At 33.9% G+C, this 13,142-nt stretch overlaps 1 protein-coding gene across 2 annotated transcripts in view; it reads left to right on the forward strand.

Moving 5' to 3' along the window:
* Window positions 1–13,142, forward strand: part of LOC149207030 (mitochondrial pyruvate carrier 1-like) — a 394,382-nt gene that overhangs the window by 313,272 nt on the left and 67,968 nt on the right. Inside the window, exon 4 of one of the 2 annotated variants that reach the window (XM_089395636.1) lies at window positions 7,514–7,649. The exons of the other annotated variant lie outside the window; for it this stretch is intronic. Coding sequence (XP_089251762.1) covers window positions 7,514–7,649 — 136 coding nt within the window. The remainder of the gene's footprint in view (window positions 1–7,513; window positions 7,650–13,142) is intronic. 2 annotated transcript variants of the gene reach the window in all.

Genomic DNA, 13,142 nt, shown 5'->3' on the forward strand with positions numbered 1-13,142 from the left:
TCCTCTGCGTTGTCCTTCTGATGCACTGCATCCCCTCCTCCTCAATCTCCGACTGATGTTGATACCCTCCTCTTCCTTCACCCTGCAAATCTCCATCTGAAATCAAACTCCTACTCCTTGAGAATCGATTTCCCTCGGGTTACTGATTATTTGCCAGGTGTATCTCCAAATGACTCTCAAGTCTTCCTTTATACTTTTCATGTTGAGATATCAACAATCGTGATCTAATCTCTAATCAACGGCTAAGATTAAATTAGACTTGATCCTCGTCTCTTAGAAGCTTCTCACCCATATTTCATTAATACCCATTAATATTTTAATTTTCCTAAGTTTAGACTTAGGAACCCCATTAAAAATATTAATTATTTTAATAAAATACAATCTAGGTGGAATTTCACCAAATGATTTCTGGGTCTTGGAGATCTCATGTCTTCTAGCCCCTCCACAAAATTTCGGAGCTAGATCACATCTGATGCTACCCAAAAATCAACAGCCACAGGGCCCACAATATTCAGTGGCAGATGGATCAGTGTCAGATGGTGCAGTCAGTTCTTGAGGGACAGTTGCAGTACTAGTTGCAATCAAATGACGAGGAGCACAGTGCAGTTGCAGTCCAGATAGACTAAGTGAACAGTGCAAAGACTGGTAGCAGTCAGAGATTCAAGAGACAGTTGCATACACAGTTGATTCAGTATTCAGGATTCAAGATTTTAGTTGCAATAGTTGCAACAGCATGAGATCAGTTTCAACGCAATAGCCGAGTTGGCAGCAAAGCAGGGTATACAATGTAGTGTCAACAACAACGCATATGAGGGTGATTCAACTACAGAGTGGCAGATGAATTAGAGTTGCATAGTAGTTGGTGGACAGTGGTAGTAGTCACAATTGTCAGTCATCAACAACGTGCATGGAGGATGTTATGGGAAAGAACACCTTCGTCGCTAAGAGGGAGTATTAGTTTTTGTAGCATCGGATGGTGTTCTAGTCTCAAACTTTGTGGAGAGGCTAAAACACATGAGATCTCCAGAACCCATAAATCATTTTTGGAAATTCCGCATAGAGACCGCTCAAATAAATTAATTGATCGATAATTAAAAATGCCTAAGTCTAACTCAGGGAAATCGATTAATTAATAGGAATTAATTGAGAAAGGTGAGCATTCTCCAGAAACTCACATGGATCGACTTAGAGATGATCTCAGTCGTCGATAAGGACTTAATCGTGGTCGTTTGCGATCCAACTAGAGATTATAAGAGTTCGATAGGGTTGAAGAAGAATACATTTGTGAGGTCGAGTTCCTTAGCAGAGATTGATTTTCCCAGTTGCAGTTATTCAGCAGAGAGAAGTTCGATCCAAAGAGGGGATGCAAAGTCAATAAGGAGCAAAGGCAGTGATGCCGAAGGAGATTCTAGTTCCGGAGATTTAGCTACAGGAAGCCCAAGTTTTCCTCAGTGAGGTTGTGCAGGGAATATGCAAGCAACTTCAGAGGAAGATTTCAATTTAGCTGGACTGAGGATCGATTCAGTTGCTGAAGGTCGGGAGAAATTATGGAGGGGATAGCAAGTCATTCTCAGAGGCTGAGTTGGGCAAGACGACTTGGTCAGAGCAGCTTCCAAGCAGTGTGTCTGAGGGCCTGCGCAACATTTGCACAAAAGGCTGGCGCAGGGGTTCGAACACCTCAGTTTGTGCCACATTTGGAGTTGGATTAGTGTCGGGTGAGGCAAGATTTGTCTCACTAATTTTTTGTGGCCATATTACCTTGTAACGGATCGCCAGTTTTCAACATCCAAATTGTACTCATAATTTCACTGTTGCATAATAATAAAAACTTCATTTGCTGCACCGGGTTTCCTGCGTTGGGTTTTTCTAGGTACAATTGTCCAAAAATAATGGTGTCATATTTTTGGGTGTCCTCTATATTCTCAGCTTCCAACATTTTATTTGTGAAGAAATTGTAGTGTGATTAATTTGATATTTTGCCATAACAAAATAAACTGCATAATTTAGTCTGCTAGAAGAATTAATTCCAGTTGCTGCATTTCAAGTGATTTTTCACATGCACTTCAAGTTTATATCATTATTATCTATTTTTGTGCCTTGGGGTTTTGAGCAATAAAATCATATTTTAGCCAAGGTTCAATATACCATTTTGAGTGTCTTTTCAAAGTATAATTCATGGTATATTGAATTTGTTTTTGTAGATATGCATTATTTTCTTGCCACAACATAACAAATCTAGTGGGTTTTCATGGTTCGCAGTGTTTATAATATCACCGATATATCAACGATATTTTCGGCAAAACGATATATCGCTGAGTAAATATCGCAATATTTTGAAAATACCGGTTATGTTTAAAAATCTGGAAAAAAATAATAAATAAATAAAATAAATAATAATAATAATAATAATAATAATAAAAATAAAAATAAATAATAATAATAATAATTCGAATTTTTATGTGTGCCGATATTGCCAATAAGATGTTTTTAAGATCCTCACTGATATTTTGCCAATACAGATATTTTCAATATTAGTTCCAAGCACTCTCCAAGTAAGTATTTTACATTGAAACTTCATAGGTAGGCTCTATATTAATTATGCTTGTTTATATCTCATATTTGGAGTTCAAAAAACATTGTTTTCCAACTGTTATAAGTTTATATTATTTGCTAAGAATTTTCTAGGTTGTGTACGCAGTGGGGTTTGACCCCATAACCACAACAAGGCAGTTTCCAATTTGCTAGAAATTGCATTTTGTTGCTAGTATAATGCTTAAGATTGATCTAGAAGGATCTATCTTACATCTCTTAGCCTTCTTGCCCCTAGATCCCTGATCTATAGTGCTAAAGCACTAATTGGGTGACTCTTTTCAAGGGGAATTGTTGTTGCCATTGTGTTTTCTACATATTTTATAGTATACAGTCATAAGATATCAAATATATTAACAAAAAACCCCTCTAACCAAATCTCTAATCACACATTTGATTAGTATATTAATTAAATATTCATATGAACTATTTACATTGTTAAATCTTTTGAATTTGAATGATTTATCTTGCTAGCTTAAAGGTTTGTTGCATATTTTTACACAGGAAACCAATAGGACAAAAAACAATTAACTTCTTCACTTCATCCACAGACCCCAATTAAGGCATTGATCCTCATTTAGTTGGGTGAAGTATTTAAAGGGAATCCTAACATAGTCTTTTTGGAGGGAGTTGGGCTTAAGGAGTGGGGATTTGGGCCGAGGCAACATTGGCCCTCATCATGTGTGTGCTAATCTTGGTAGGTTGCGCCAACCTTAGCAACCCTACTAAATTGATCAATAATTGCACCCTCCTTGGATTATGTGCTTGGTAGTCAAATATCGTAAAATAATAATCTCAAATAACATCTATCTAGAGATTATAAATGATAAGTTTTTGTCGAATTGCTAGTTTTATGGGCGTCCTTCCCACATAAGAAGTCATCCTCAAATTCCATTGGTACACTTGCTAGAAAAGGCTTGTATGCAAGATTTTCTCCCTAAGGACAACCTATAGTGAACAAAGTAATACTTAAGAGTAATTATTGGACATTTCAAAGCTAAATTTGGAGGAAACAATGAGAAAAGCATATAATTGAGTATGTTATGGAATGAGGTAGAATAGCAATATAGCTTAAATATTAACCTTATTTGGATTATTTTGTTAGTTCAGTATGAATCTAAAAAATATGTTTTTCTTTAATGATAAATGTGAGCATTGATTTTTGTTTTAGAGTACTTGCAGGACAGTAATAAAAGCAACAAGAGATCTTAATCCAACTAATTCTACTATATCCATGTTTATTGGAGAGTGTAGCATCAATTATTTTGGGGTATTTTGCAACATTCATGGTTTATTTTTCCTACATGTGGGGAATCTCTTTTTCTTTTTTGTGACAACATCAAAAATTGAAAGCTTTTGTGTAAATGCCATAATCTATATTATATGTTGATTTTTACTAGATTTGCAGAAATAGATCTTTGGTGTGAAAATATTAAATTCTGATGAGCTTCTTCTTCCGGATCCATCGCAAAAGTAGTTTTAGTGCTGAAGCTTTGAACTATCAAGTGTGGTTCATCTACAGGACAAAAGAATGAGGAAAATCTGATCAAGGCAAGGGAATAAATAGGGGAGGTATCCTAAGTCCAAGGGACTGACAAATTAAGTCAAATTACTTTTATTAATGTAATAAAATAAACAACTGTTTGGAGATTAATTTTTTGTTTGTTTGTCAAGTTGTCTGATTTCTCTAGAGATTACATTAGGCTTGACCTATGGCTTCAAAAATTGTGACCTAGGGGCATTTAAGCCGTCAAAATCTCCTAGAGATCAGACCCGGTCTCGACCATACCAACCCTTAACATGGTCGAATTTTTGCCCACAGAGTTTCGAACCAATGACCATCACATCGAGGAGTGACTTAACAGTACAACCCATCACCATCTATTCTATGCCCTATGGGTGTTTGGAGATTAATTTAGTATCAAATAGATACATAATAAAAAGTTAAAACATAACCGTTAGATTAATTTAATATCAAATAAAAACATAGCCATTAGGAGATTAATTTAATATCAAATAAAAACATAACCTTTGGGAGATTACTTTAATATAAAAAATAATATAACCATTGGGAAATTAATTCAATATTAAATAAAAAGATTAGTCAAGTGGAAAAGAAGAGAAAGGACAAATTAATAATAATAAAAAATAACAATTAATTGGGGAAAATTAATAGTATTAAAACTTCATAATTAATATCTAAGATTAATATTAATAATATAATATTAATATTTTATAACTAAATTAAAACATAATATAATAATAATAGACTTTACAATAAAAATAATTTGACTTATTTTGTCAGTGCCTTAGACTTAGAATTTCCGGTTATTTATTTTTTGGCTTTAGAAAGAAAGAAAAAAAGAAAATTCTTTTAACGTTTACCAGTCGGACAAATTCCTCCACTAATTTATCTTCTAAAAATATCCGTGGATGAAAGAACACTTTATGTACAGTAGAAATATGTAAAACCTGACAGTCGAACAGATTACATGCGTCTTGATAGTGGAACAGATTACATGTGTCCTGATAGTCGAACGGATTAGGTGCGTCTTTCAAAAGTCTAGTCACGAAAGCTTTATACACCTCACATGTCATCCTAATCACTTGTTACTGTATGCCATTGATTTTGGTAGAAGAATATTTTTACTGTCACACTTAATCCCACCACACTTGTCACGCGAAAGTTCAATTGTTTTTCCAACGAGCAAAAGTAATATATTTACTTGTCTATTGAGACATTTTGGTTTTTCATAAATTTTGAGGATATTTTATATTTATCATAAATGAGTTTTTATATTTTTGTTTTCCCAAAATGTAATGGTCAAACTTATTGAGGATGATCATCCTTTGTTAATTATTTTTAATGTGAATAATCATAATTTGGTCATACTTATTGAGGATGATCATCTCTTGTTAATTATTTTTAATGTGAATAATCATAACTTGTTATTATCTCTGAATTTGGGTTATATTAATATTATTATTTAAACAAAACTATTTATAAGAAAATGAGTTGAATTTATATATATTTTTATTTTCATATAATTTAGTGGTTAATTATTAGTGAGAATGGTCATTTAATGGACATGGATCGTGTGTATAAACATAGCTTGCTACTATTTTTGAAGAGTGTTGTTGTTAATTTATTACTATTATTATTAGAGTAAATAAATTTCACACCTATCAAATATTTTTAAATTTGGGTTATCATTTATTTAGAAACAAATACTTTGTTATTTTAATGACATTAAAATTTCTCAAGAAATGTTAATTAAAATGTTTGCCATTGACCATAGTAAAAGCATTGAAAAAAGTTAACCTGCCCTAATGTCCAAATGAATTTATGCACTGTAATCACTAGTCATGGTTTGGCGAATCATGTCCTCCAATTCTTTTTACCCCACATTTTTTAGTGAAGGCACCTACCACAAAAAAAACAAAGAAAATATGATGCAGTATTAATCTAATTTTTAATCGAATCACTTCATTTACATGAATCCATGGCAAATACTATTATCACTCGCATTAAATCTACTAATACACGCATTTTTCTTACACTCCATTCCCATTCCGTCTTTCTCGCTGCTTTGCAAATTTCCATAATTTTTCCCTTGGTGTCATTATTAGCAACATTCACATTCCAACTCCAAATTCACATTCATTGTGAAGCAAAAAATTGATGAAAATTGATTTTTTAAAATGTTTTTACATTTTACATTTTGGTAAAATCTACATTTACTAAAATTTATAAAATATTATTTATTTTTTACTATTACTCTAATGTAAATTCACTAAAATTCAGAACAATATGAAATTATAAAGTGTACTGCCCATTATAAAATAATAAAAACTACATTCTATTTGAAATAAATCTTAATGTGTTATTTTTGTTTGACAATAAAAATATTAAAAAATACAAATAACATTCATAAAGTTGCAGGGATGATACCATGATATCATCAAATGCATCATGAATATATTCGCACCACAATTTTATAATCAACCCACCATTGTCATCATAAGATACAAAAATCTCAACCATCCATTAACATACAAACACATTCAGTAAACAACTACCATTTAAAAATATATCTTGGACGCAACTATACTTATATATACAAAAAGTGGTTTTAATTAAAAATTATAAATGACTTTACTAGTTATAATTGAACATTCACACCGACTTTATTATTTATGATTGAATATTTACACCAACAAATAAAATAAGTTAGGATGACACAAATTGGGGGAAAATAATTTCTCCAAATTTGACAATTACACCATGTGATAATAAAAGCGATACAATCAATATAATATGAAGTCAATATAATAAGATTAATGAAGAAGCTTCTAAGACAATTAAATAGTCAAACTTCATGTTACTTTATTTAATATTTACTATGTTTGTAGTATTAAGTTTTATATTGCATTATTAAAGTGTCTAGTTTAATGTTATTTTATTTAAGATTTTCTATATTTATAGTATTTTGTTTATATTGTATTAAACATGTGTCTGTAAGTTTTTTTTTCTTCTGATTTTTTAATTTATTTTTTTTCTTTTTAGTTTTTATTAGGGATTTCTACATGTATTTATATAAGTTTTCATTTTGCCAGATTTTCATAGTATTTTATTTTAATTTAATATATTTAAACTAAATGGCCAGTAATTGCTACTTAAATAACTTATTTATTTGTTAAATTTTATTTTTTTGGATTTATTTACCATAAACATGAACCACAATGAATGGTTACACTAAAACTATTTATACGATGGATCATGATGAAAAAGTTCATTATAATTCCACTCACATGAACCTCAATTCTAAAATATTAAATTCTATTTTGGTATGATGGCAACGTCTACAAATCCGTTATTCATTGTATTTACAGCTTTCTTATACTTGATTTTTGGACTTTGCAGTAATGTGTATATACTCAGCATTGTTCATGAGATTTGCCTGGGTGGTGCAGCCCCGCAATTATCTACTTATGGCTTGCCATGTGTCAAATGAAATTGTGCAACTTTATCAGCTGTCTAGATGGTCTTCTGCTCATGGGTATGCGCATATCTTTTTCAAACCCTCTCTATTGTTGCTTTGGGCTAGTTGTTACAAAGTGAGAAACCAGTCAAAATGACATAGGAATTTGTGATCTCTCTGGAACTTCTGTTTATTTTTATGTGGCAAGGCAAGTGTATTTCTTGTGCTTATTATTTGAGCTATGGAAAAAGGTGCTTCAGTGTCTGTTAAAATTATGCAGCACATGGGAAGTCATAGAATGATTTTTAACCTACCTGTTACCACACGAAATGTCACCAAATAGTGCAAGATCTTCATCTGAAAACAATTCTGTGGAACTTGGAAAATAAACCACTATCACCTTAATTTATCTTCCCACTCTTCGGGCTAGGGGGCTTCCCTATAAAAGATTTCTCTTCTATGGCCTATGGTGCCCAGCAACAAAAGGGACTGCTGATCCAAGTTTTACAATCGTGTATAATATGATGATGATCTGTTCTAATGAATCTGAAAATAAATATAATCAATAGAACCTGTGTTAGCTTTTTTCAAATGAATTATGTGAAATCACCTTCATGCATGCATTATCAGTAGGTGGAACTTGTTGATCCTTAACTTTTATCTTCAGGTTGGAGCTTTGATGGACAAACAGAGCACTTTGCCACCAAGATATATCAATTTGTGGGCAGGAAATTAGACCATTACCTTCTCCCTTATTCTCTCGTAAGACCTCATGATCATCATACATAACTGAGGATTGAGGGCAATAATTTCTGTTTGAAACCAAGCTTGAATGTGTTTCCCACTAGCTGCATTAAGGCTTCCCTGTTCTGGATCTGATATAACTCAGAATTTTTTGTTATTCTTTATGTAATAATCCTAAGCGACCAGACCTATCTCTACATGCAAACATTGGTGCATGATATTGTGACTCCGAGAGTGTCTTCAGCAAATAAACTCACATTTATGACTCGGTTTCCTGTAGGTGTGCATCAATTATATATTTTAACAGAATATTGTGATTAAATATATGAGCCCAGTGCTACAAGTATCGGTTCCCTTTCAGCGTACAAACAGAAAAGTTAGTTCAACAATGTGAGTCTGAAAATGAAATTACAAATTTCCTATAAGCTATATTAGAGTTGCCCTGAACCAGGTCTGGTTATGGTTCAGATTTTCAGGATTACCCTAGTGTAAAAGACCAATAAACCAGATCTGGGTTTGTTTAGTAATGCTGGTATATAAGATGCAGCAGTTAAGAAATTTCTAGCAACAAAATATGTGAAAGAAATCTTACTTCTCGAGTTCCTATAGCATTTATTCACAAGAAGGATTTGCAAGCATATGCTATGAATCCCACCCTTAAATATTTCTACAGTGAACAGGAAGCAAACTCACCAAGAACAGATCTGAGATAAATGTGCCTTGGAATTTCCAGACCTGCTCCTAAACAAAGTTTGAGTGTTGCAGGAACTGCCAACCCTCCTCCCCTCGCTCCCCCATCTTGCTCCCAGCCCAGGAACTGCACTCCAAGTGGGAGCGCTCAAGGAGTTCCCTTGGGAATGAGCTCCAGACCTGTTGGGCATCCTTCCTGCCAATATGGGACCATGACCTCTCTCAAGGACACTCCTAGAACCAAGGAGTGCACTCCCAGGGCACCCCTGTATCTTTCCATTTTATCCTTTTATTTAAATTTTGTTCATTACCATTAATTATTTCAAGATGTTCAAGAGTAGTTCTAACCTCATTGAACTTTATATGGAGAAAATAGAATATCACATTTGATTCAAAATTCAGCAGACTTAACACTCTTCAGGAGTTTGAGATCAATGGGATTGTGGCATTTCATTGGATTCTATCACATATGAGGGTATGTGATTGACATTTAATTAAGAGCATCAAGCCCTATATGTACCCTAGTGTTGGTGGTGTTGATTATTGAACTCCTTTATCATGGTCTTAGCATAAATGTACCCTTCATTCAAACCAAAATCATTGATCAAGCATGTTAAGGTTTTTCTACCATATTTTAAGGCTTGGATTAGGCAGTTTTATCAAAATTGGGTGGTGTCAAATCATGTCCCTAGAGGATTGAGATAGAAGCAAAGGCTAGACAAGGGGAAAAGAATGAAGGATGATATTAATGATGAGGATCCTGATATAAGTGATGGTTGAACATTGGTTGTCAACGAGTGGTGGAACATGCATGGCAGTTCTACCCCACAACTACAACATTTGGTGACTTGGGTGCTTTTACAATTTGTAAACACTTCTTTTGCAGAAAGGTGTTTAGCAACTAGCTCAGTTTATTGTTTTGAACCTTTTGATCTTCATATTTTGGTGTGTAGATGGTCTAATAGTTGTAAATATAATTATTTGGTCATGTTATTGTTGAAACTTGACAAATGCTAAATAACCCATTTTATTCCATAAGTTAATGGTCTACTTTCTATTATATGGCTTAACAATTTGTATGCTTGCTTGTAATTGGTAAAGTCTAGATTCTAGATTCTAGATGGTTGATGCTCAAATGATTAATCATTAATATACTATGGATGCCATTTCTATCTTCATGATGTACAAACATGCATGTTTTTGTATATTCTACAACTAATTTGGCATTCTGAATATAAATGCAATATATATATATATATATATATATATATATATATATATATATATATATATATATATGCCCTCAGTGTGCTCCACTCCCAAATATTTTTGGAAAATGATGCTCCTACTCTCAAAAACGCTCTCGCTCCGTGTAGCCTTGGGTTGGATGTGTTAGTTTTTGTAGCATCGAATGTGTTCTAGCGGTGAAATTTGGTGGAGAGGCTAGAATACATGAGATATCCAAAACCCATAAATCGTTTCTGGAAATTCTGCATAGAAGTGTCTCAATTAGATTATTAACCGATTTTTAAATATTTCTTAAGTCTAAACTTAAAGAATATGGTTACTTAAGCAATATTAATTGAGATAAGGTGAGAATCATCTAGAAAATCACACGGATCGATCCAGAGATGATCCTAGCCATTGATTAAGTTTTAATATTGGCCGTTAGTGCTCCAACAATGGATTATAAGAGGAAGTCGGTGTGGTGATGGAGAATACACCAGCGTAGATACTCAGTTGCCAAGGCAGTTCTATTTTCTCTGTAGCAGCAGCTCAACATAGAAGATAGAGCCAGAGGGTGAGTAGCAGGTGGAAGAGGAGGGAAGCAGCATTCCGGGAGGAAGATTTCCAATCCCCGAAAGAGGCAAAGGAAGGAAGGCCAAAATTTGCAGAGGGCCAGTGTAAGCTCTACGTAGAGGGTGATGCAGGGAGCTCAGCGCAGAGGCTAGGGAGGCAATTTCAATGACAAAAAATAGCTATGGGGTGAAAGAAAATTCTCACGATATTTTTGCTAATATTTTCCTCAGATTAGATTGTCAGTTGGGCATCTAAATTATTGTACTCATAATTGTTACTGAAAATTAATAATAAAACCTTCATCTGTTGCACTGTTTTTCCCAAGTTAGGTTTTTCCAAGGACAATTGTCCAAAAATAACTATGTCAAAATTCTTATGTGTGTGCTAGAATTCTTAGTTTCCAGTATTTTATTTTCCGCAATTTCATGGTGAACATTGCAACTGTGATTTTATTTGTTGTTTGTCGTAGCAAATAAACTGCATAATTAAATTTTCAGTTAGAAGAATAATTTCTTGTAGCTGCAATAAATAAAATTTCACATGGTATTAGAGCACAATTGATCATCCGGAGAACTCAGAAACGAAAAGAAGAAATTTTGCTGCTCAGTGTGGGAAGCAGTTCGAAATTCCCAAGGGGCAGCGCAGTGTTTTTGCCAGGAGGCTAAATTGCTTGAGGAAGACCGATTTTTCTAAGAGAGGGACAGAAAAAGTTGATTCTTCCAGACCAAGTGATTCCAGAGGCAAAGGGAGTAGCTCAGATTTTCTTGTCGAGTAGATCTCTAGCTGGACGTAGAGGGTTTTGTAGCAATTCGCTAGAGCAGAGACAACATCAGGGGTAAAAGAGGAATAGAACTATAAATTTTTTTCATAGCCATGGACAGAAGTAACATTCAGTAGACTTCAAATTTGTCTTCCAGATTGGAGGATGAATTTGCTTGCTTAGTAGGGTCAACTTCACAAGGAGTCTAGTATATAGACAGTGGAGCATCAGCTCACATGACAAGGGTCAGAGAATATTTCTCTAGCTACAAAGAGGAGCAGATGGACTTTCAAATTACTATGGGAAACATAACGAAATGTACTCCAGTAGGGAGAGGTACCATAGATTTTTAGAGGGAATTTGGAGCAAGCACCAATGCTACAGATTTATTGCATGTGTGAGGATTGGGTATGAACCTGATTTCCGTATCCCAGTTACAGGATAAGGTGTATGACATTCACTTCATAAGGAAGAAAGTGTATGTCAAACACCCGAGCTGAAGAAAGGTAAGATAGGTTGGAATTCGTAGTAACAGATTGTACCGGTTACAAATCGATTCTCCAATGGCACTAATAGGTAGTGACAATAGCAGTGGGAAGGAACTGAATGAGTTATGGCACGGGAGAATGTGACATCTACACCATGGAGCACTCAGGATGTTCAGAGAAACGGTAACAAGGGTTCCAGAACTTGGCACGGAACATAATGATGTGTGCAGAGAATGCATACTTGAGAAGTATGTGAAGGCAACATTTCCAAGAAGTGACAACAGAGTTGATGGCATGTTAGGACTTGTTGACCACTCCGTGTCAACTACCCTATAGCAGTGTACATTTTTGCAAGCAGATTCCATCATGCTTGGGCAATGAATATTATCCAGATTTCATCATCATCTTCAGTGATATTTTTGTAAAAGTTGTTAACCCATTCTGCAAGTTTATAATGTAAATGATCCTAGTAAGACCATCTATGTATGTAACAACCTAGGTAATCCTACCTTTTTGGTGACGATTTCTATCCTAGGAAGTTTTTGTCTCACTGATTCATATGTGTTTCTAAATACGGATGATCGACAAAGTTTTTCCCTCCAACCTCACCCCAAAGCTAGGGTGGATTTTGTCGTCAAAATTTTAGGTAAGTCCTAGTGTTCTAGTCAAGTCTTTTGTAAAGTAATTTGGGAGTAATTTAAGCTAATTGGCTAAATTGCTTTATTACAAATTACTTGGTCTACTAGATCATATTTGAGTCGCAAAATTGGGTAAATGATTGAGGGTTTATAATGAATGGGTGTTCTCCCTTCATGTATTAAATCATAATATCTTGATGTAAAAAATATTTTAATTCATGGTCCCTCATATTTAGACACCATGGCTAAATTATTTGAGGGTTGGAAAAATTATTAATCCTCTCATGTGAATTAATTAAATTTTCCTGCAAAAATAAATTAAAACTATAAGCCAGAAATTTAATTAATTTAAATCCTAGGAAAAATTAATTCTCCAAATTAAAAAATTCGTGGGTTCTAGAAGAATTAATTTTTGGAGGTCCCCAGCCAAGGGAATATTGAAAATTTCAAG

The sequence above is a fragment of the Pinus tabuliformis genome, chromosome 1_2, assembly GCF_031772625.1.
Source record: "Pinus tabuliformis cultivar Carrire ecotype Pingquan chromosome 1_2, CPIR1, whole genome shotgun sequence".
NCBI classification, from domain to species: Eukaryota; Viridiplantae; Streptophyta; class Pinopsida; order Pinales; family Pinaceae; genus Pinus; species Pinus tabuliformis.